The sequence below is a fragment of the Larimichthys crocea genome, chromosome XIV (genome assembly GCF_000972845.2).
Source record: "Larimichthys crocea isolate SSNF chromosome XIV, L_crocea_2.0, whole genome shotgun sequence".
In the NCBI taxonomy this organism is placed as follows: domain Eukaryota; kingdom Metazoa; phylum Chordata; class Actinopteri; family Sciaenidae; genus Larimichthys; species Larimichthys crocea.
This window is the reverse complement of record NC_040024.1, coordinates 7840734-7865532: the sequence shown is the minus strand read 5'-3', so window position 1 is coordinate 7865532 and position 24799 is coordinate 7840734. Positions and strand designations below refer to the sequence as shown.

General features: G+C 41.5%; 3 protein-coding genes across 6 annotated transcripts; 1 reads left to right on the top strand and 2 right to left on the bottom strand.

Moving 5' to 3' along the window:
• Window positions 1-1570: 1570 nt before the first annotated feature.
• slc12a10.1 (solute carrier family 12 member 10, tandem duplicate 1) lies at window positions 1571-19545 on the bottom strand. The gene is made up of 29 exons (XM_027287535.1): window positions 19516-19545; window positions 12345-12526; window positions 11052-11228; window positions 10501-10657; window positions 10251-10382; window positions 10045-10120; window positions 9564-9659; window positions 9237-9376; window positions 9037-9147; window positions 8804-8915; window positions 8507-8637; window positions 8333-8417; window positions 8025-8182; window positions 7387-7494; window positions 7050-7173; window positions 6854-6955; window positions 5963-6118; window positions 5763-5862; window positions 5518-5629; window positions 5290-5424; window positions 5054-5160; window positions 4712-4794; window positions 4535-4603; window positions 4338-4442; window positions 4104-4215; window positions 3784-3870; window positions 3512-3647; window positions 3344-3411; window positions 1571-2640 (listed from the first exon to the last, which is right to left on the bottom strand). The coding sequence occupies exons 2-29, from the start codon at window positions 12398-12400 to the stop codon at window positions 2502-2504; spliced, it is 3174 nt and encodes a 1057-aa protein (XP_027143336.1). The 5' UTR covers window positions 12401-12526; window positions 19516-19545; the 3' UTR covers window positions 1571-2501.
• On the top strand, window positions 13564-19104 carry LOC109138862 (kelch-like protein 33). Its single transcript, XM_019260459.2, has 7 exons — window positions 13564-13649; window positions 14183-14895; window positions 14999-15441; window positions 16540-16782; window positions 16858-17108; window positions 17883-18053; window positions 18168-19104. Exons 2-7 carry the CDS (start codon window positions 14208-14210, stop codon window positions 18694-18696), a joined length of 2325 nt encoding a protein of 774 aa, XP_019116004.2. The 5' UTR covers window positions 13564-13649; window positions 14183-14207; the 3' UTR covers window positions 18697-19104.
• A 2653-nt stretch (window positions 19546-22198) lies between the features above and the next one.
• On the bottom strand, window positions 22199-24590 carry ltb4r (leukotriene B4 receptor). Of its 4 annotated transcripts, none has more exons than XM_010739462.3 (4): window positions 24441-24590; window positions 23436-23941; window positions 22826-23102; window positions 22199-22677 (listed from the first exon to the last, which is right to left on the bottom strand). In XM_010739462.3, the coding sequence occupies exons 2-4, from the start codon at window positions 23930-23932 to the stop codon at window positions 22294-22296; spliced, it is 1158 nt and encodes a 385-aa protein (XP_010737764.2). In that variant the 5' UTR covers window positions 23933-23941; window positions 24441-24590; the 3' UTR covers window positions 22199-22293. The 4 variants fall into 4 exon arrangements, with proteins under 4 accessions (XP_010737764.2, XP_019115988.1, XP_010737765.2 ...); XM_019260443.2 differs by having other exon boundaries at window positions 23436-23945; window positions 24444-24579; XM_010739463.3 differs by having other exon boundaries at window positions 23436-23977; window positions 24441-24573.
• Window positions 24591-24799: the final 209 nt, after the last annotated feature.

Genomic DNA, 24799 nt, shown 5'->3' with positions numbered 1-24799 from the left:
ACATTAACTAAGGACATTTTGCTTCTAAATTTTATAAAACTTGGTAATTTTGCAAGTTTCATAGGGTAATACCGATTTTGTGACTACCAACAGCTGTACACATGTATTTGTTACCTTTATATTACTTAAGATCAAAAGCTAGTCGCTCAACAACTAGCAGGTTTATTTCGTGAATCTCTCGTCAGTGACTTAAAGTCAGTCCCAGATTTACTCTTGCTCTCTTTTTTCTCCTCCTAACTTCCTCTGTTGTCCTCTTTGGTTTCCTCATCGCAGAGTTACCTGGCCTGCTCACATGTCTGGTGTTTCTCCCCACGTGTTGATGAAGGTCTTGAACAGGCAGGTGTATTATGTCAGATTTGAATATTGAAATACACAAGCCAAAGATAGAAAGGATCCAATGATGTGACAGGGGAAAAAACACCCCAACACTTTCCTGTTGACTGTACAAGTAAACACAAATGTGTCATTCAGAAATATCCACAAATATGTGGATGTAATAATTATATTACTTTTGATCAAAACTAACAAGCCAAGAACTTTGCTAACAACCAATCATCAACCAGGTCACCAACAGCAGACACAGCAGCAGCTAATATTACTGACTAGTCCAACAGTCAGCCCAGCCTTTTATTGTCCTTGTGTCCATGGACAGTCCTTGCTGAACTGTAATAAAAGAAGACTGACTGATTCCACACTAAAATGTCAGTAACTTACTGTTATGGAATTTTCTATCCTTAGGTAACACAAGGTCTCGTGTGGGCCTTGAGGTCCTCAGCAGTATTACAGTAGTTGTTTGGCTTTGGTTGAGAACAGTAGGTGCCAGTCTATCTCAACACTGTGGTGTCCAGGGTCACAGAGACCTGTTGCTGCCTTCATAGACATAATAGATAGCTTGTTGTTGACGTTCCAATCTGCGTAAACAGACATCTGTGTCTCCAGACTAGAACATGCTGACAATAACACCTCCATGGGTAAAGACATTCTCTTTGACTAATTCTGGGCGTGTAGTATTTGTGGTGTTATCTTGGGGTTTAAAGTCGATCCACCAGGATGAGTTGGGGCAGAATGTGAGACCGACTCAGGCACTTTTGATGAACTTTGAGAGTGTCTCTAATTCTCCTTGGGCCAAGCGTCAATAAATAATACAGCATAAGACATCAGAGGCTCCTGAACACTTTCTTCCCTCCTGACCTCACCATTGACCTTTGACTTCAGCAATTTCTCCACAACAACTTGATTTTTAAAATTTGGCTCAACATACTTTCATTACAGAGCTTTTAGATGACTTACCTGTAGCTTGTGACAAAATACTAAATTTTAATTTACAATAATAAAAATGAATATTAGCAGTAGGTACACAGCAAAATCACAAATACATCACATGTTTAAAAAAGTCTTTGGGTCCAAACTAATATTGTCTTTCTGTACCTTTTCTCAACACCAGCGTGCAATATTACACCCTGTCATGTACTCTACAGAACGTGTAAATGTAATTCTGTATATTATCTCAAAAAACTAATATATCAGTGAACACACTCTCAACTAAAGGAAGAATGTGATGAGTCACAACACATTTTATTAAAACATGCACCATAACAAATCCTCTCAAAACATACTTTGAAGTCCTTTCACAATAAAAGAATCAAAGTGACGACAGAAATTGGCAGGTGAAATTTGTTCGCGATCAGCAACCAAGGGCCAGTTTGGCACAAATAAATGAGTCCATATAACTAAGATTGGTAACACTTACTGGTGTACTTCCTAGTCAGTAATCACTGACAGGAGCTGCGTGACTATTCATTAATGCTTCTATAAAAAAGGATTGCTATCAGAAAGCTGTGCACGTCATACTACATTTTCCGTTTTATTGTGGAAACTTTTGAGTGCACTAACATAAATTATATTCTCATAACAAGATTCGAATAACATGATAGATTGTATATTGTAATCATACTATATTTTAATTTAATTAAGCATCTCAAAGCCTAATATATAGTGCAAGCTTCTCAAGTTTGTTTCTTAAAACAAAGAGGGACAAGAATAGGGCCTTGTGGGACACCCGTATTAACCTTAAGAGCACTTGATTAGGAACAATTGGAAAATACTGCCACAGAGATAGTAATAAACTAATTTAATTAACCACTCATCTAAGCCTAACACAGTTTCCTACAGTAATCTGGGAGTGATTTTCTAAAACCATTTCATATGGACAGTTTCCAAATTTCCTGTATGCATGCAATAATATATGAATACCTCCATAAAAGTAGGCTAAATACATAGCTTATATGCTAAGGCCTTTACAAGCACCAGATCTCGACCTAACTGAACCAACGGTGGGTTTTGGACTGATATTAATCCTTCGATCACCATCATCAAAACTCCAAATGAGGGAATATCGGTTGGAAGAATGGTGTTCATCCCTTTGGTAGACTTCCAGAAACTTGTAGAACCCTTAGTTCCCTTGGTAATTTACAGTCACAAAATATCCATAAAGTCACAATTCACTGACAGTAGTAAGTCAGGACGTTCTGCTGGTTTCCTCGTATCAGCACTGCAGGGCAGTGGAGGCCACAGGTCAGAGTATCCAACCAGGCCATGTACAGAGCACTGGGGCAGTCGCTCTGTGGAACAGGAAGGCTCCTGGAAAAAAACCCCATCACATTTACGTGAAAATATTACACAAATAAAATTAGTGTTCATTGTGGTTTGCAGTGAATCGACAAAAAAGACGAACTCTCCCATGACTCATGCCTCTGCATGCAACATTTTAGACATTAGTTTGCTGCAACAGGCTCGAGAAACGTGTTTCAACGTGACAGTGTCAGTGTACACAAAAAGGTGTGAAAGACCTTGATTGGCCTCAACTCCATACAACACCTTTGGGATAAACTCCAGCTGTGTGTGAGAGTTATGAAATACGCTGTTTAACAATCACTTATAGATCTAATGCTCAGGTCTTCATCGGCGTACTTCTTGCAATGTGGTGTAATTTTATCGTTTTCTGCATTTTTAGAGAAGCTGGTATCTGAAACATGTTGATCTCCACACAGAAAATGTACATTCGTTGAAAGAAGTAAAACTGTCTCAGCTGACTTAGCTGACACACATCTACTATCTGACTACTCTTATAGAAGTTCCTACATTATAGTGTTTAATAAATGTTTATGTAGTGTTTGATTATCAAAATATCCAGAGAATAATGTCCACCCTCTTTTAGAGACATCCTACCTTCACCTGTCATGTCAGAGGTGAAGGATCTTAATGGGAATTACAGTATGCGACCACCTTTTTCTAAAATTTAAATGAACATGTCATATCCTGAACTGATAAACTTTGTACTCACACAAGCACGAGAGCAGCGTGTTGTGAATTCCTCCGGATGATTTCATTCAGCCTCACTTTTCTCTCAGACTGTGAAGGGAGGAGGTGAAAGTAAGTCAACTGAGACCCGATGGGCTTATTATTAGTTTACTGAAAATGGAACAGCATGTTCACACACACACACATACACCTTAAGTTTGAAGGCCTCAAAGTCTTTGTCTGATATTTTCCAGGGGGTGCTTTGTCTCAGTTCCTGCACTGAGACGCCTTCCTGCTGTTCATCGTGTAACATGAAGGGGGCGACACTGTCCACAAATCTACTCAGGCTGAGAAGCATCAAGAACACAAAGGAGAGGTGTTAGCGTGCAGTAAATGGGAAGATAAAATCTTTATTCAAAGGTTCAATGATCTCCTAAGGCTGACTTATTTTTAAATATTTGTAAAAAGGCTCTGTAGACATACTTCTTGGCATGTGGACGCCTTTCACTGTCAGTCATGACTATGACATCATTGAAATCCAAACGAAACCTCTTCAGCAGACCGACCATCCTACGAGAAACAACAAAGTCTAAGCACAACAACTTCCCGCGGACCATCGTGCACCTGATTGTGTATGTTTAACTCATTGCACAAAAATACTGCAGACTGAATTTTATGGCAAAAACATGTGATTATTACTCATAACTTCCTCAGAAAGTAAATGAGTATATGAAGCCATCTTTTGCTCACTAGAGTCATTTTTAGATTATTGATCCCAGGAGGTAAAAACAGAGTAAACCTACTCGTTGCGACCTTCCTCCATGTTTTGTTCATCCCCAACGATGAAGACTCGGACTTTGCTGCGGTGCCAGCGTTTCCTCCTGGTGAGCAGGTAAGGCACCAGCAGCGTCAGACCTTAAAAGACAAGAAGAAGAAGAAGAGGAGGAGGAGGCATGATACAGTTCTCAGCTTGTGTCCACTGATCATGTGTGATATTTTACACATTAAAGTCAGATCTGGCCACCCTGTGGGCTCACCTCCATCGTCAGCGATCCAGTAGACGTCGATGGTCTTCTTCCCCTGGTCATTTTGAAACACTGTTTTGATCTGGTCACTGTCGCCTTTATCAGAGATGTCATCAGCTGTAACAGGAGGAAGAGTTTTAATGTTAATGTTGTAAAGTGAAATGCAGTTATGGATTTAATGGAACATGTTTACAATGCACAGTGCTCACCTGATTCCCTCTCAGGAGACTGCTCGTCGTCGTTGTCGACTGATTCATCAGGCTCAAAGCCCTGGTTCACTGGAGGACAGACATTTCATCCTTCACCGTTTTTGTTTTTCCAGTTGCATGTTGTTGAAATATGCCACAGAGAAAATTCAAACAGATTATGAAGTCTGGATTCCTCACCTTCAAAATCAAACTGGTCTGAGATATCCAGCCCATCCATCATCCTCAAGATACACAAACAGTAGTTGGAGTCAAAGGTGTCACTAGAGAAAAGAAAGGCAGGAGTGAATGAAGATGGGCGTCTTAAGGTGGAAATGGTGATACAAAAGAAACTGCATGTGTAATTATAGATTTGGTTGCAAATTAATGTTTTAGCTTTTATTTTCTGCCACACTGTTAACAGCTTATTTCATAAAGACAGCATTATAGACACACACAGGGATCCCCAAAGGTTCTTAGGGGGTCACAAGATCTTTGTGTTCAATATTTCCTCACACTATAGTCACGTAATCTTTCACTTACTATATGGTGTTGATGTAATCTTCAATGCTTTCAGGAGCACTCTCCCTCCAGTTTGCCTTGAAGCCCATGACCAGAGTGTTGGGCTTCAGCTTGCCAAGGCCGGAAGCCTTTAAAAAAAAGGTAAGGTTAACTATATGGGTCCCATAATGATCAATGTGATGGTGATGATGATGATGATGTGTCCTCAACAAAGAGCCAGAGCTTTGTTATTTTTCACACAGCTTCTCACATCCTACCTGCAGCAAGTGTCGAGCTCCGAGTCTGAGGCTGTCGCCACTGAAAGGTGTGTAAAAGGAGCGCACCTTCCTCTTGTTCATCCACTTTACTGACAGGTCAGTAGCATCGTGTGGACGAGTCTGTCTGTCTTGCTCCTAGAAGAGTCGGGAAGAGTCAAGCTGAACATGACCATTGTTAAAGATAGTTTCTTTAATACAAGGTTATAAATCAGAGACTGAATGGCTGACCATGATTATGTCTCCGCAGATCATCAGGCTTATATGTTTGGTGAAGGAACCGACAAAGTCCACCAGGGCTGGTCGTTGGTTCGGTGGCCCGGTCAGGACGAGACACTGGGGTCTGAAAAAACACATCGGAGAACACAGATGAAGGTCGCTGTAGAAATCACCACTGATAATCACTTCTAAAGGATACAATGTAAATAGTATTCTACTGATTAAGATACAAGATCAGATTCTAGCTCATGGCTCACCTAAAATTCTTGACATGATCCTCGACACCCGACAGTGAGACCGAGTATGACAGCGCCATGTTGTATGTACCTGCCTGGACTGACGAGCCCCAGTTTACCTCTGTGGATGTCCAAAACACACGAGTGACGTGACGATGAAAGACAAAATTCATAAGGGAAAAAAAATCATATAGTTCTGGCGTCATTTGTTTTGGACTTACTTGGCTTGTTGTAGTTGATATATCCGAACAGGAAGAAGATGATGCAGAAGGTGATGAGAGCAGCCCACCAGGTAAATAGGAACATGAGCACCACAGAGATCACCGCTCCAAACAGGGCTGTCCATTTACTGTAGTAGTGAAATGATGGCCTCCAACCTAAGAGGTGCGACGAGGAGAAATAACACGTAACCTTTATTCTTACAGAGCCACACTTCTGTTCAAATGTAGGTCTGCAGACGGTGACTTTGTATCTACATGTTGAAAAAACGGGACAAACGGGAGACATTTATACTTTAGTTGTCTTTGGAGTTCATGGGATTGAGATACAGCCACAGTCTTCCATCATCTCTCAGCAGTATTTACATAATGGCTTTATTGACATAATGGCTCAAACAATATTAAAGCGACATTATGTAACTTTTCTACCTTTGCTATCATTTGTCATTGGGTTAATGGTCCCCATACCCAGCATCGACTCTGATTTACAGCGTCCTGATGGACAGTAAACTGCTGCGAAATGTAGTTGAGGTTAGGAAACTTTAATTAGCTCAGTTGGCTGTAATTCTACTGCCTAGACAGGGTGCACAGAGCTCCATGGATGTGTTGGTGTTCACATTGGAGCTTTGGACTCCTAGGAGGGGGAAGATTTTAGGTCCAGGTTGGGAGTGAGTGCTGACAGAGATATATACATATAGATAAAGATAAAGATTTGGTATTTGTTGATCATCAGCACCCCCAGCTCGAGTACACCAGGGGTGCATGACATTCTTTGCCCTAGTTTTCCAATGATTCTTTGATGAATCGACAGTCAGTGTTGGCCTTTTTAACCATGACTGCAGCGTCTCCATAACTTTAAACCTTTGCGTGTCGTTCATGAGGTAGGTAACTCACCAGGAGAGTTAGTGATTGAAGCATGGAAACAGCTGAAGTTGATGAGGCAGTAGGAACATAGGAAGAAGTTGGAGATCAAGGCTGCGATGGTGTTCAGCTCAGCTGGAATGACGCAGAAGAGAGAAATTGAATACGCATTCAAAATGGTCAAAATCAAATTCCAATAACAAAAAAATGAAAAAACGATCACACCTACCAATGAGAATGAAGGCCACAGAAATGATGTAGCAGAGTACATAGGCCCGGAGCGGCTCATCATTTTTCCCATAACCTTTTGCAAAGAATTTAATGTATGGGTATAAGTTGTCTCTGCAAAGACACTGGAAGAAAACACGCATCATGTTAGACATTCCGACATTCATAAGTACTTTAGTCCATTCCTGAGGCGTAATACAGCAGAAATGGGGTAATTTCTCTTGATCACTGTAAAAGCCAGAATGTGTTGCCTCATGTGGGACATTTGTACTATGTCAGACTTTGACGTATAAGTTTAGAAGCAATAAAAGCTTTTCATCATGGCTGCGGTTTCTCACCTGAAAGACTTTAGGGGCAGAGACGAGGAAACCAAGGGCAGATGACAAGCTGGCTGCAAAGACACCAGCAGTGATGAGGTAGTAGAAACCTGAAACTTGGCCCAGTACCTATTTGGAATCGTCGCCATAAAGAATGAGTTTATATTATCATGCAGCATGTATAAACACAAGCTTGTAGAATATGAACCCTAACACTGAAGTAGAACTGGCTCACTGTTACGGTTTAGCTTAAAACGTGAACTTGAACGTAGACAAGAAGGAAGGAAATGGTCAAAAGGTAATTTTACTGACTTCCATGACAAACAGGTTACCACAAAATACAAAAGGCAGATGATGACTTAAAAAACCCTAACCCTAAAAATACAAAATTGCGATACACTAGGAGCAGGAACACCAACATAAGGACAGGCACAAAGACCAAACAACGCAGGAATACGAACAGACACAGATGACGTGACAAACGAAAGAGGGAAAACATTAAATTCAAGAGAACTAATTAACTGATTAAAAAACGAAAACCAGAGAGAATAAGACTCCCAAGGAAAGACTCAACATAAAACAGGAAGCACTAAACCATGACACTCATTTTACAAGGATAAAAAAAGCTGTATTTTTATTCCTTCTTGGCTCAACTGTACCTTTGAACTGTTGGCCAGACCAAATTCACAAGACTGTGTTAAGGTGCACTCTGTAAAGTTCCAGCCAAAGTTGCATGCCAAGCCCACACAGCCATCAGTGATGTTTCCAGGTAGAATGTCAGTCATATTACCAGAGGCATCCCGCACCGCACACGACGCTGGAGGGGAATAAAGGTGTAAATATATCAGGTGGTGAAAATCCATCTTGCCAGGCTTTCCAAGCTTTGCATGTGTGCATTTCCTCAAAAGGCCACTTGAAGCTGGCCGCTGAAGGACTCAAACTATAATGAGAAGCAAATCAAGCTTACCAACAGTTGCAGAAATAATTAGATAACTCAACGTAGTCCAGAAAATGGCCGTGAGGGTGCCTTTGGGGATAGCAGTAGCAGGGTCCTGCAAAAGTAAATAATACACCAACAAGTAAGTCATGGTCTCCTTGTTGGTGTGATGTAAGAATGTCCCTGCTCTCTTTCGCGTCATACTTTGAGGTCTCCAGAGATGTTGGCTCCAGAAAGGATGCCGATGGCAGAGGGGAAGAAAATGGCAAACATCTGGAAAAAGTTGCCTTCAGGTCCTCTCCAGTTTGGTTTCAGGTTTTCTATGAAGATCTCACCTGGTGAAAGGGAACAACAAAGACTATTGCGTCCTCTAATAAACTAGTTATATATATATATATTTTAAAACTGATGATGACATAACCTGTGGAACCTGTGGATAATTTTATTTTTAAATAATAAATCAATATAATTATCCCTACATCAAGTCAGTTATGAACTCACTGCGGTATCCGAAGATGCCCACGGCCTGTTTCTCTGGAATGGGAGGGATGATTGTGCCCACCAAGTAATTAGCAAACGAGACCAAGAGAACTATAAAGAACAAAATCTGGGTCTGAAAATGACAAATTAGAGACGAGAAACAAAGGAGAAACATATGATGAAGAGTAAAAGTTAAGTTGAGATCTATGGGCCAACTCGAGCAAATTAAGTGAGATGTGTCTTGATGTGCTCACCTTGGACTCCCATTCCATTCCAGCCAATGAAATGAGCAGAAGAACAGTCACCGTGATCACGCCCACAATACGTACGTCATTGACTGCATCGACCATAACGACATTAAAATCCTACAGTAAATAAATCCAAACAGAAATTCTCATGAGTTATGTAAAACAGACTATATCTGTCTCTGTGAGCGTTGAAGCATTGTGAATACCTGCAACAGATCACGGACCACCTCTGCAAACCCAACCGTGTTCAGGGCACAGGCCAGAGCGTTGGCAAAGGAAAAGACCATCCCAATTGGTCCACCAATTTCAGGACCCAGAGAGCGGGAGATCATGAAATACGCCCCACCTGAAAATTATGTTGACCCACAAAACAAGAGACAAGGTAAAAAAAACACGGCAGGAAAATATACTCAGCAGTAACTGAAGAGTTAAATATATATACATGTACAATGGTAAGTATAAATTCTGTATTTATTCATGCTACGTTTCACACACTAGATAAAAACACTACATATATTTGCTGTGTAACTGACCTGAGGTGACCCTCCCGTTGGTGGCGATGGCGGAGATGGAGAGGGCAGTTACCGAGGTCACCGTCACAGACATCAGGATAATGAGCCAGGTCAACACTGAGACGAGACAAAAAGGTCAGGAAGTCATCATTACTAGGATTATCAATATTATTTAGGCCCTAACCTAAATCATTGCTGCAGAAGTGGCATGCTCTCTCTTCTAGCTGCTGGTGTTTTAGTTCCAGAGAGTTCTTTTAATCATTTTTATGGTTTTAGTCAACCCTTGTGTTGTTTTAAAGGTGTAGTTTATGAAGCAATCACAAAGTTTGTTTTGTTTTTGTTCCTTCATTGTCATTATCATTGTTTTTTAGGGAATTGTCTTGCAGTACACACTATTCTCATGCAGTATGATGGTTGCATGAAGGTAAATCAACTAAAAACAAGAGGACGAGGGTGATCAATGGCATGTTACGGCCATAAGGAATGAAAGGGACTGACTTACAGATGCCTGCCTGAGAAGTGATCCACGATAGGCGGAGAAACAGGATGACTCCCCAAATATTCAGCATGCAACGAACCTGTAATGAAAGTTCATTAAGAAAACAGCTCGGTGAGTGTTTTTGAGTGTGATGCTCGTATGTTTTACATATGGAGTGTTGAAACAGTTGAAATGAAGACGTGTATGAAGCGGTCTGTGCTTTCGCTCACCATGACTCCAATCACCCAGCCAAATCTAACAGGAGCTTTCGTCTTTGGAGCTTGTGACTCTTCATTCCCACCGTCTGCCGCCGGCATGGCGCTTACTCCTGAGTCTGTGGTGGTGCTTGCCACCTCCACATCCTGGGAAAAACACATTTCATAGGGAGAGGGAGACGTTGACTTATGTTTGACCATATCAGTGTACCATATTAATAATGTACTCCATATTTATTCATGTTTCAAGAGGTGAAAAACTTACCTCATATGCCTTGCGGAGAGCCTCAAGAGATGGTCGGCTCCTCGTCTGTTGATGTGGAAATGAGCTGTCGTAATGTTCAAGCTGTGGCACGAGGTCTAGCGTGCTGTAAATGGAAGATCTACGCAGCTCCACCCTCGAGCCCCGGCGCTCTGATGGACTGTTCAATAGGAGGTCCGAAGAAAAGCGTTATAACAAATAAACTGAAAATCTATGTTACTGTCATGAGCTGCTACTTGTTGAAAAATCGGCCAAGTACACTGCCATTAAGTTCGACATCTTAAATATGGAATATAGGATTCATCAGTTTTGCCCTTATACAATATATAGGATGTACCCTTTAGGTGAACCATGTAACCCATGACCTGGAGGATATCTGTAGTGGAAAACAAGCCTAATAGAGATGCATCTTTTTCCATTCTTCTTGCATGTAAATATGGATCCAAGCTCGTCTTAAAGTGCCTTGAATTCTCAGATCTTGGGACCCCTTCTCTTCTTTCTACTACAGAAACCATCATTACAACAGTAAAAAAAAAAAAGAAGTGAACACAAACCTTGAATCCGTGTCCGAGACAACGATGGTTGGAGGAATTTGAAGGTTATCATTTTGTTGCTGGCTGCTGCCGTCAAAACGGTGTGAAGAGTACCTGGGTGGTTCTTCCTCAGCGGTTGAGAATCGGACTCGAGGGACCAATCCACTACTCTTGGATGTGATTTGCCCCATGGACTTACTGAAAGGTTAGAAATTATTATTATTGATATATTATTGATTATTATGATGTTAGAAAACTTGAATTTAACTAAGGGGACAACAATGTTGTGAAAAGTATTGGTCAGTTTTTCTTTAGTTCTTGTCAGCACTGATTACTTTTCGCGGAACAAGCTGAAAACTCGCTTTCAGCTTCAGTTAAATTGTTCCAGTGAATGTGTACATGTAAAGGTAAAGGTCCAGGGTGTTATTTACAGAATATAACAGAAACAGAAACATGGTGGTGGAACATGGCGGACTCTATGGAACAGAGAAAACATATGATGGTTGGTTATTTTCTATAGGTTAGTCATGATGAGCAGCTCCTTGCAGTCTGAGGTCTTTTGATCTGTTGCATCAAAATCAATGAAGAAAGTAGAACCATATCAGAGGTTTTCTTAGGTTCATACGTTCTTGTCAAAGTCTTGCACCTACATTAACCACAAAGTAACTCAGCTGGGTCAAAAATTCAGATACTAATGGCAGCTAATGCCTCAATCAGAGCGTCACCACGCCCACCCAATTTATTTATTTTTTTTAATCTTGTTTTAAGACCCAACTGACATTGACTCACGTGACATCACTTCATGCTATTTACCAGATTTTGTGCAGCTCCCTCTGGAGTACGAACTCTACTAATTCAAACTCGACTAATTACTGACTCAGTATGAGTCTTGAATGCAAAGACAGAAGAAGAAGAAGAAGTGTGTGGGAGGCTTCTTTTCTACAATACTGAGCTTGTCTGTGATGCACCTGCATAAGAAATGTGTTTTTTCCCTCCCGGCCAGACAACCTTTTAGTTTCTTAGTTGTTATTTTCCTTTAAATGCATTCTTCATAGTTCAACCAAAATAAAATGTTACAAATTGATGTATTTGCCTTACTGTATATGTCCTAATACTATAAAAACCACCAACTAACTGATGATATAAGTCAGAATTTGGCTTCTACATTTGTATGCATGCGTTGTTGAGCTAAATGCTAAAAGTTAAGTTACTGATATTAGTATCAAAAGCCATAAAGATGATTAAATCTGAAATATAATGCACATTTTGAATGCAATCAAACATGGACAAGTACAATAACAGTTTGGTACTCACACAGGTTCTTCTGTCTCAGGTGAATAAGCCGTTGTCAACAGGTGGAACGTCTTCATTCTTTCACACTGCGACTCTTTATATTTATACCTTCAGTGAGGTGGATGACATCCCCTCCCAGCTTCCTCAGCTTCCTCCCTCTGCCTCCCTCTCTCTCTCACACACACCCCATCATAATGTGTACACTAAAAAAATTAGAGATATGAAAGATGATTTCGCGAGAGTTATTTTGAGTTTTATGAGGCAGCTCTGTTTTTATTTTCAGTATTTGTGCAATCTGAAATTATTAAATTAACAAAAATAAATTCATAAATGCTGAAAAATTATAAAAATGTATACTTATAATAGCATAAAAACACTTTTAACTTATTAAAAATATTTTTTTGTGGTAATGCATTACATTTCTCAGTCTCTGTTGATATTTTTATGGTAGGCGAGCTCTGAGAAATTCGTTGTCCCACAACAGGAAGCATTGCAAGTCATGTTTCTGGCAGCAGGAAGCCTCAAAGTTTGGGGTAAACAGAAGAACAAGCGGGTGGTTAGTAGTAACCACCGTGGCTGAGCAGACCAAAAAGTAAAAGTAACAACACGCGGTCTGTGATTTTCATGGAAGCACATGAAATGAGAAGTGAGGCAACAGCTGAGCTGATGACTCATTTTCAGAATTGTTGCCTGTACATGAGCTGATGTTTATTCCATCAATAATGCACTGGAAGAATCTCCAGATAAATAATAAATAAAAAAAACAGGACGAGGACCTGTCCCTGTTCTATTCTCGTCACTCTAAAAGAGCATTTCATTAGCAAACGCCTGCCTAAAAACAATGTCATTCAATAACTAGTTAATTTTAAACATATTGTGTACACATCATATGGTGAGGTACACGTGTAACCTCACAAACCACATATAATTTTAATTATTAAATGTTTTTTTTACAATTTAACGCCTCAAATTTGATGAATGATTGTCAGCAAACGAAGGAACTGTCAGGAGGTCACATTCCCTGATCTGTAATGCACTTATAGATTTGCTGAAAATGCAATATGTGCATATGTAGCTGACTATTATGATTGAAATTTCAAATTTGCATTGAAAATACACAAAGATTTTGGCTTGAAATGGCTCACAACTTCATGCTGAGCGACTTCTTTAAAAGGTGGAAACTTCTTGCAGTGTATTATTCATAGTGCCAGTACCCAGCTATTATTAAACCGGCCCTATCTCCTCCTGCACCCCACATGCTCACAATGCCATTGTGCCCTGGTCAAAGTGACTTGTTACACCCACACTGGTAGAGGAATCACTAAGGTAGGTGTCTACGCAGAGTCTTGCTCCAAAGATATTAATCATTTGTAAAAAAGTGACGACTTCACTTGCACTAGGTAGCAGACTGTGTGCTATATCCATGTTTCCAAGCAGGGGAACTGTACACATACTCTTCTGGAGTTCTTTTCAAATATTTCTGGATATTCATCTTAATATAAACTGACTTCAGTGGAGGCCATTCACACAATCAGGCTTGGTGTATTGCTAAAAAGCGCGACTGAGATGTCTCTGACCTCCTGTGAACTTGGGAGCTTCCGCCATGATGACATTGTTTACACCTCGGTTTGTAGGCGAGGTTATATTTAGAAAGTGTAAAAAAACACCTCAGGTGTCATAAGTTCATGTCTGTCTGTTGTCAAAGTAAATATGAGTATCAGTATGTATGTGACATTTCCAGGAAAGCGGTGTTCGTGCACTGTTCCTCCCTTCAGAGGCCGTATTCCTTCCTTATCTTGCCTCTCCCTTTTTTGTCCTTTCTTATGAAATGTCCGGTCATCTGTATCGTGACGAGCAAGTAGGTGGGTGACACAGAAACCAGTTATGGAGAGAAATAAAAAAGAAGGAAGAATGAGAAGAGTTGGAGAAAGAAGAGGAAGCGAAACAGATACGGCTGATGTTGGGCGAAAAGGAACTCGCCCTCGAAGCCAAAAACGCTGCACAGTTACAGAATTAAAGCAAATGCCAGACTCCAAAGCCCGTCACCCTCTTCAACATCCTCCGTCATCTCTACCCAAGGACCCAGGTCTCTTGTCTTACAGTCTTCCCTCACACTCAGACACCGTCTTCACTCGCCTTCTCAGACTTCACGAGGAAGAGCTACTCCTGGATTGCATTTTCCACCTCCAAGGCGAGTCCTTCCAAGCTCACAGACTTGTGCTGGCAGCAGCCAGTCAAACCCCTGATGCATATTTTGCCTCAGAACAAAACACTGGACTTAGAGTGGAGAATGCAGGCCATTGTTTGACCCCGGTTGGGTTAAGGGTTGCTCTGGACTTTGCGTACCGTGGAGACGTAGCAGTGGACTTGAGTAAAGAGGCGGTAATGGAGGCGGTGCTGAACGCCTGCAAGTGTCTTGAGATGGAAAGGCTGAGGCAAAGATGCACGTCAAAGGTCGCAAACTCTGCAGCCACAGAGAGAGAGAAGAGCTTGGCGGTCATCAAAGACATGTGGGAGAGAGGTATTGGTTGTGACGTCATAATACAAGCAGAGAGTGGAGAAAGATACTCAGGTAAGAGGCAACCCAAGAAGTCATGCAAGTAACTTAAAACCTTATTTAATGCCTCTTATTTTTTCTCATCCTTTATCTTACATCTGTGGCTTCGTCCTCTCAGCACACCGACTTATGTTAGCAGCAGGTGGGGAATATTTCCGAGCACTTCTCTGCGGAGGGTTGCGTGAGTCCACTGAGGATGTGGTGTGCCTGCGGGGAGTGGCATCCCATGTCATTGAATCCATACTGAGCTTCATCTACACGGGTCAGCTCAGGCTGGGCTGGAGCCAGATCTGGGAGCTCACAGATGCACTGCTTCAGTACCAGCTGCAGGAGGCGCTCTCACTGTGCATGGACTTTCTGTGGGACAGGATGGATGAAAGCACCTGTCTAGACGTGCTGGTCCTGGCTGAGACCTATGGGCTGGTCCAACTGGGACAGGCTGCAGAGGAGTACATCCTAACCCACTTCCAATGCATCTCTGCAGGGGAGAAGTTCAAGGATGTCCCCTGTTCCCTCCTGGGCAAATTACTTGAGAAGGACTCGTTGTGTGTAGAGAGTGAGGTAATATTTTCTTTGTATTGGTCTTAATACTTGTGTTTTGGCAGATTAACCTTGGAGAAAAACTTCTGAACGTGAATCTAAGTCCAGTGGTGGAAACTGTACTGAACATTTTATGTTATTATCTCTTTATTTCTGAGGCAAATGTTGTACTTTGTACATATGAGACACTTAGAGATTGAATTAATAAAGATTTAATCAACTTTTTGTTGGGGTCACCTTGACAAAAAGCTGCCATGGACCTTTGACATTGCTTTAGATGTCAGTGACTTTGTTGATGTTTTCTACTTCTTCTGCTCAGATGATTTCATTTAAATATTTGTCCGAGTCTCAAACATACAATACTTTTTGGAAATAATAAGATTTTACTGATCCCCTGTTGGGGGAATTCAATTTTTCACAGGGCCGATGAAGTACAATAAAATGCAATAAAATACAAGAAGATAAAATAGTAATAATACGCACAATAAATAGAATAGAATCAGAATTATGTGTGTGTGTGTGTGTTTATCTGCAATATCCATGACAATTTAACCGTGACTATCAGTAAGATTTTAAATAGAAGATTTACTTGTAATTAAGTATTTTAATGTTGTTGGTACTTTTACTTAAGTACTGGATATACCACAGTTTGAGCCACATGAAATCAGATCATACTGTATGCACTTAGAAATTAAGTTAGAAGCGACACAGTTTTGGTTTAGTTTCTACTTTTGTGAACTTACATGTTCTAAACAAAAAAAAGAAGTTATGGAAAACGTGTCTTTACAGCAGATTTTGAATATTACAACTTGATATTATTGAATACAGTAGCAGCGCTGTTGCCAATTTTGCATGGGATTTGATGTCATCTAGTGGTCTGTACGAGAAAGACCCAGTGGCAGACAATTTCTGGATCCAGCATTGGAAAATCAGAGGATCTAATTTCATTTAATTTCCTAAAATCATTAATGAGGAAGAAATGTAGTTTGAAACTGGCTTTTCTGAAACTTGTAGCAAAAAAAAATCAATGAGTCTTAATCTTAAAGATCGATTGATTCATTCTGACGTGCCAATTTTTAAACCTGTAAAATGACACAGACGTCCTTTCCCCTTACTTAGATAGTCGTGTTTAGGGCAGTGGTGAGCTGGGTGGTGGACAGCCCTAAAGAGAGACTACCAGCTCTGCCAGGTCTGCTCCGCCTTGTTCGTTTCCCTCTCTTCACCTACTCCGAGCTCCAGGAGGCCCTCGGCTGCAGCCTCCTCTGCAGGAGCTCTGGGGCCAGAGGATTGCTGGAGGTACTCCAGTCTCTTCTAAAGGGGGATTACAGAGGGCCTGAATGCCGACCTCGCACCCCAAACCAGGTACTCACAATTTTACCTTACATTTTAACACAGAGAAAGTTGTCTGTAGTAATATGTTTATGTTGGGGCTTGTAGGTCCTGGTTCTGGTCTGTGGCGACACTGTCGATGATGAATTCATGAAAAGGGTTCCCAGCCAATCCTTGTGGTACGCTCAGCAGTTCCACCGCGGACACGGCCTGATTAGAAGCATTGAGTGGAGGCCATTCGCCAAGCTCCCTGAACCTGCCCGGTTCAGACACTGCGTCTGCGTCCTCAACAACAAACTGTATGTCCTGGGAGGACGCAAGTACTATGGAGCGCTGGATATCCTCAAATCCGCCCTGAGGTAGAGTGTGAGCAGGTAGCAAGTAGAATTCACAGGGAAAAAACAGCGGTTTGTTTTTTATTTTGTTCTAATTTTTGGTTTTTATTTAAAATTGCAAAGCTTAATATCAGAAAACTGTTGAGAGACTAGATCCAGTAAGTGTACGTGTTAATATGTCAGCTTTATTCCACAGACTTTCCTCTCTGCAAGGACGAGGGTAAATCATCTAAATCATAAATCTTCTTCTCAATAAAAAGGGAAAACAAGCTGCAAATTTAACTGAAAGGGTTTCCGTTTGTCTCGTGAGTGTGTTGGCTCACCCACAGTTGGGCGATTGCATGATTGTCAGTGATGCAACATCCTCCTGCAGGCCTTGATTTGATTGCAAATACGTAATTATTGAATTTTTGAGGAGAACACATTAAAATTAAGTTTCCATCGTCGTCTTCCATTGTTGAATTTCTTCCAGGTGTTTTTGTGGCCAACGATCCCTTCATATGTGCTGCTTACACAAACACACATCAGCCAAACTACAAGATTTTTTTTTTTTTTTTTCAGATATTCTCCCTGATTTTGGTATAGTGCCAAACCTTTCAGCATGATTACGCAACATCCTGCTTGATATTTTGAAAGGGCAGTTCCGCTGAGCGCTACAACAAACTCAGAATATCAGTCACTGGTGGTTTAATGAAGAAAAACTGCAATGGCAATACATTTTTGTTGCAATAAAGTTTCATTTTCTATTTCGCTTAGAGTCGCTGTCATCTGCGCTCCCCTCCCTCCCACCCTCTGTAGGTTTGACCTGTCTCGGTGTACGTGGGAAAGACTACCTGACATGCTGAGTCAGAGGGACTACTTTTCTGCCGTGTGTCTGGATGGTAAGGTCTTCGCTCTGGGTGGTAACTGCGATGACAGTCGATACCTGGATGTTGTGGAGTACTACACTCCTGAGGAGAACACCTGGAGGTACGGTGTTACACAAAACCTGAACAAGCAGGCGTGTCACAGCTGTTTTTGACACTTTTTTTTTGGAAATCAGGACTTGATTTGGATGTAATAAACTTTTTGTCTCCCCTACAGGCAGGCCCACCCTCTGGACACTGCTGTCTGCTGCCACGCTGCAGCTGTACTGGATGGGCAGATCTACATCTCTGGAGGCTGTGACCACCATCAGCGCTGCCTTCCCTCCATGTGGCACTACCATCCTTCCCGTGGCTGTTCCACTAGAGCGCCCATGACTGTTGGAGCTGGGCGTGCGGGCCATATCATGTTAGCCTTGGGGAAGGGGTTAGTGGTAGTCGGCGGGCTACAGCCTCTCTGGATGGGCTTTGGAGACCAACTCCTTTGTGAGCTGTACGACCCCACACATGATTCCTGGTCCTCCATCCCCGCTTTGCCTCGACCTCATCTGTCACCAGGGGCAACTGTGCTTAATGGACAGTTATACGTGGTGGGAGGGTCTTCAGCGAGCACAGCAAGGGACACCAAGTGGGTGCATCGATATGACCCCGTGGACAGGTGCTGGGAAAACCTGGGGGCTATGCCACACCCTTACACAGATCTAGCAGCTTGCTCCTTGCCACTTTCTGACGTGGTTAATGTGAACTGAATCTTTCATTTAAGCACCAGGCCTATATGATTCATTTTTTATGTTGAGGTATGCATTATGTAATATGGCCTCACCACCCTGTAAACCACCAACGCTGATTCATGGAAATGATCAAACAAAAAGATGAACAAACCTCTGGCCTCTTATTCAATCTGTAGCAACACTTCAAACAGTCACGGCTGCCCTTCAAATGTTTCGTGGTACAAAACATCCTGTTATGTTCCACTGAAGTCCCCGAGCTGTGCCCCAACTTTGCCACGCTTGGCGATATGTCTCTTACCACATGTTAAATATTACGTAGATGAGTTTTCACGACATCGTAAGTGGTTTGTCAAATAACCAGAAACAGTTAACGTAAAACTAACAGTGCTTTCTTAGCATATTGTAAAATACAGCATCATCTGCATAATAAAGTATTATATGGAAAGGTTATTGTAATTTATTGCCAATATTCTACTATAAAATACTTTTATGTTGCTGTTGATGGAAAATAACATGAGACTGCATAAAGAGCAGAAGGTACAGTGCATTATGAAGAATATGGTAATAATATCAATTACAAGACGACAAAGATCAGTTTGATTTATAGTCAAGACTAGTAGAAGTTAGGTTGTGGTAAAGTACTGAAGCAGATATATTTCCCTCCAACTAGTAAACAATCTGGGTCATCCTGGTTCAACTGTATTACCAACTTTAGCCTTTTTTACACCCTCGTTGATTCTTGTGGGCATTTAGAAAAATATTTGACATCCAATAAATGATTGACTCAGTGCAGATAAAGCCCTAATTTTACAAACCACAATAATGGACATAGCGTACCACTGGTTGGAATCCCGAAGTTGGTCTTGGTCCGGCAAATCGGCACAGCTCCCATCTTGTGGACGAAGAAGAACACCGTCAGTAGTTTGATCTATTTTTCTCCGCTCATTTCCTGTCAGTTAATTAGAACAAATATTCCTGTCAGACAGTTTAAAGGGGATTTCCTCTGATTTCACAAAGAGGTCAGTGTGCACGTCATTGAAAAAATGTTACCTGGAATGATTTTCCAACAGTCTTGAAAGAGTCTCGAGCACCTGTTGGTTGTTTTACCTTCACTTTCCAAACCATCTCAACTGGGTTTGTGGAGTCATCAAGTCATCTGATGCAGCGCTCCATCACTCTCCTCTACAGAACCCTATGGTAGCCATGTGTGCATTGAATTTTGAATAATTCACCACCAGCAAATCACCTCCAAACCATCACGCCCTCTGCCTACATGCTTCACGGTGGGAACCACACAACGGATGTAGATACCATCCGTTCTCTTACTCCTGTTCTCACAGAGATATGTAGTGAGTAGTGGCTGTTGTAGTGGTGTTCATCCACAATTTAGAAAGTGACAAAAATAAAGAAAAAGCTTCGAATAAGAACGGGTAATCAAACATTTAGAATTTCCAAAGATATTTTATACACATTTAAAAATAAATAAATGTGGAGACCACCAAATGCAGCGAAATAACATCAGCTCAAGTAAGCGAGGAAAAAAAAAAACATTTGACAGTTAACACTTTAGTGAGAAATGAAGCTAAATGAGGTCACACAAGCCACAATGATGATTTGCACAACCGTTTTGTCCTATTTATCTGTTACTTAATGTGCTATACATGCGTAAACTATTTCCTGTCATCAGTGATAAAAACTAGTTTGAACCGAGCATGTGCACGAGTGTATGTTTGTGTGTGTTGCAATAGCAGGACAGCGCTATTTAAACATGATCGTAATCTTATCAGTATCCTCAATGACAGAAGTAGAACAATACGTCTGTGCATGAATGTCTGATTCCTCTTTGGCCTCATCACTGGTCTAATCATTGCTTAGTGTAGTGTCAACACGAAAGATTATACTTATATATATATATTCTTATTCAAACATCAGAGGCAGAGCTGCTTTGACATCATCAAATTCATCCCCAATAAATGTTCAGTTTGGAGAACTGTTACGGACCTCAAGGGCTCGCAAGGCCCGAAACATACTGAGAGAAATCATGAAGACAAAAGTTGCCACTAAAACAAATGAAATAATTTCCCAAGAAAATAACAAAACAAACAAAAGAGAGAGAGAACACTGAGCCGTCGCACCCAGCATCCAGCCCCAAACTAAACCTGCCTAAAACCCACTACCTAAATGAAAAGACAGAAAACAGGACTACCAGGGAATCTCCGAACCAAAACTAAAAAAAACAAAACCAAGCGGCTCAACGGACTCCTGGCATGAGGAAACCGGAGCCTCAACCTCCTCACCAGGTCACCTGCAGGGAAAAAGTAGAGAGAGAGACACCTCCTTAAGTCAGCTTGGGCTGACGAGACAATAAGTCTCACCTGAGAGAGAGAGGTGGGGAGAAACAACAACACACACACACACACACACACACACACACAGTCCTACCTCCTGGCCACATGTAACAAGAACTCAGGCCTTATAAAAATCATTATTTTTAACCTTCTGTATCTGAGACTGGGGGTAGTGTTTAATGACCGTTTTAGATTTTAGGGTTTAAAACATTTTTATTGAATATATGTGGCCCCAGGCGCCTTGGTTTCAAGGTTCGGGAGGTCACACTGGTGTGGAAAGGCGTTTTGTCACTATCCAGTAACACGGTTGTGAACATCCAGGATTTTCTCATTCAAGATTTCTTCAATATGACTCATATTGTAAAATGATTCCCCCCCCCCCCCTCCGTTTTTTTTTTTTTTTTTTTGTATCATTCTTACAGGAAATTTGAGGCTTGTTCCGAGCCTCAATCATTCACGTAAAATATTGTAACTTTCAGCTCAGGTGTTGAAACAGTGCGACATGATGAAACGATTGATGAAATGTTTCCTTTTGCAATGTTCCTGCATATTGCACTTGCACACATCTGACAGTACTTCATGTACTTATCTGGACCTCTGATGAAAAATGCACAACAGTAGAAAAACAATATTTACAAAAAGAAAAAAGCTTTATTAGGTAGCAAATCTTATACATATACATTATTATTACATTTAAAAAACATAGCTATTCCCACATATTTAACAGCTGGACAGTCTTTCTTCATGCTAACAGCTCTGTGCAATGTTCTAAATGTTAATACTATAATCACATGCTGATGTTTACCATCTTTGCATTTGAGGCTGAAGACAAATTAAAGACGACACTAAGGAAAAAGTTACGGAAAGTTACAATAGTACAGCCTGAGGAGAATATTAAAATATGTATTCAACTGGATGGCAATAAATACATGGTTGGTTGGTTTTCAAGGCATTTGATTTAAAGCCACAACCTCATGGCTGTGCTAAAGATTCATTATCTCAGCACCATGAATGTCTACAAAGGTTTTGTGCCAATAAACAAATAAACACTGAGATATTTCATTGGACATTCGGTGGCATTCATCCTCTGGGGAACATTTTCAAGTTTGATGGCAATCCATCCAGTAATTCACAGTGATTTTATGAGTGGATAGGCAACATTTTTCTGTCTAATAACTAATAAAAATACAAAAATACTCTGGGTCTTATTTAAAAAAGAAAAGTAATACACAGAAAATGACCTTGTGTTTGGAGCATAGCTTAAGCGTTACTCTATCGGCTCAGTGGTAGCCAAAGTTTTGAGTTCGGGTTCGTCGACCCCTTTGCCCGCCACGCCGCTGCTGTCCTTGTTCTTGCTTTTGAAAGGCCTCCCCAGTTTGACCGACAGAGTTTGCAGGACATTGCTCTCATCCGGTGAAGAGCTACTGCGGCCGCTACGAGCGAACGTAGACGTGGTCCTGCTCTCCGAGTTGGTGGCCTCAAAGAGCTTGCCCATGAAGCTGAGGCCGGCGTGTCGGATGTGGGAGCTGCCGGCAAACACGTAGAGGATGGGGTTGACCGCGCTGCTGAAGTAGGCGAAGGCTGTGACGTTTGGACGGGCTGTAAGAGCGGCCTTGATCACTGACTCACTGCCATGCAACAAACCGGCCACCTGGAGAAGGAACGGAGGAAATAGCAAATACTGAGGCTGGTGAGGATGCATTACGAGCTCTTCATCTTGAAGGAATTTCAATAGTGATTTTAGTGTTAAAAACACACATTTCTTAAATGCACATTTTAAGCATCTAATCAGAAATCACCTCTACGATGTTGACGATGTGATAGGGAAGCCAGAAAACCGCGAAGGCACAGATGATCATCAGGATGAGGCGGCTGCCTTGCGCTTTGCGCTGGAACTTGGCGCTCCGCAGGCGGCAGATGACGTAGCAGTAACAGGTGTTGATGAGGAAGAAAGGCACCAGGCAGCCCATGAAGGTCTCAAACAGGTACTGGAAGACCTTGTGACCCGCACTACCCCAATGGTATGGAACGCAAAAGCTCAAGGTGACGTTGTACGCCAGTGTCTTCTTCAGATTGCTGTCGGAGGGAGTTAGATGGGGAAAAAATGTCAGTGTCAGGTGTACAATACTGCAGATGACAAGCTGGATTTTACATGTGTGATGCTTTAGAAAGGCTATTCTTGAAACTTCAAAATAAAAATACAAGGTTAGTGCTGTTGGATCTTGGTAATCACAGTTTAAACCTGTTTAATCGAACCACTTTGTAGACTTCAGAGGTCCCAAAAGAACCCCCAAAATTTCATTGTTGTGGTTCAATAATGGTCCAACCCTAACTTGCACTTTTTTGGACTGGAAACTAAACTCAAAATCAAAGAGTACTTTGGGGAAACACAATATTCTCTTTACTTACCTGCGGTAGAAAGGCATCGGCAGAGACAGGATGAATGCTAACACCCAGACTCCCAGCAGGAGACACAACAGGGAGCGCTTGGTTCTGATTCTCTGTGACATGAAAGGCCTTGTAACGGCCAGCCAGCGATCTATGCTCATCAGGCAGATGAGGTAAATGGACACGTACATGTTCACATTTGACAGGTAATGCACCAGCTTGCATGCCGCTGAGCCAAATTCCCAACCCCGGCCTCCGGCCAAGTATCGCAGGAAAAAAGGAGCGCTGAGCAGCACGAAGGCATCCGCCAGTGACAGATTGAGCACCAACAAACAGGTCACTGAGCGTTTCTTCACCCGACACAGAACCGACCAAACCACAAACAGGTTCCCGGGGAAGCCCAGCACGAACGCCAGGGTCAGGATGGCGATGCCGGCCTGAGCTGAGGGTGAGATGGGCAGAGAAAAGGGGGCAGACGGGGTGTGCTGGGAGGCGGTGGAGGTGATGTTGGATGCCATCAGGGACGCCTTTGAAGAACACAACTCAGCTGTGACAAGAAGAAGCTGACAGGAAACAGGATATGTTGTGTTGTGGTTTGTGAGGTGTGAGATGAGTGCGAATTGCACATCTTCTTCCTTTTTTTTTTGTCATATCAGTGTGACAGGCAGTACAAAGATTACAGTCAAAACATTAATACAGTGCATTAATGTTGTATAGATAGATATCCATCAAACTTTCATTCATTTTTCGTCTCTAAACGTGCATGTGCACCACAGAAAGCTCCGGTCTTTGTGCTAAAAAAGTAAAAAATTATGAAATATGATGAAACGCTTATTTAAAACTTTCTCTGGCTCATAATCTTGCTTCACTCATCATAAAAATCCAGGAATCGTACTCCTGGAATCAGTCTGAAAATGTTTTGAATGTTTTACTGTTATTTATATTTGTCTTTGTATTTATCTTTGTGACTTTGGGATATACAAATAAAATTGATTTGATTTAAAATTTAAAAAGCTGCACACATACCTTTTTTTGTCGAAGCCAGAAACAGTAAATCCACTCAGAGTGTAACAGTTTCCATCTATGTCGCTCTCGCCTGATCTGCTGTTAACTCCCAGGGCTCTCCCCTTTCTGCTTTCTGACAGTGTGTGTGACGAGGCCAAATAATATATATTGAGTAAGAGCGGGTCATGTGAGGGGAAGCCCAGGACTACAGGAAGCAAGTTTAAGCCCAGAGTTGCGATTGGTTCCTCTGACATGTTTTATTCTCCTGTTGATGATTAGTGAATTAAACACAGTGGTGTGCACACCGGCTTTATGTAAAAGAAAAAGAAATAAACATCTTATGAATGAGAATCCAAAGCTAGTGCTGCTTCATGATTGAA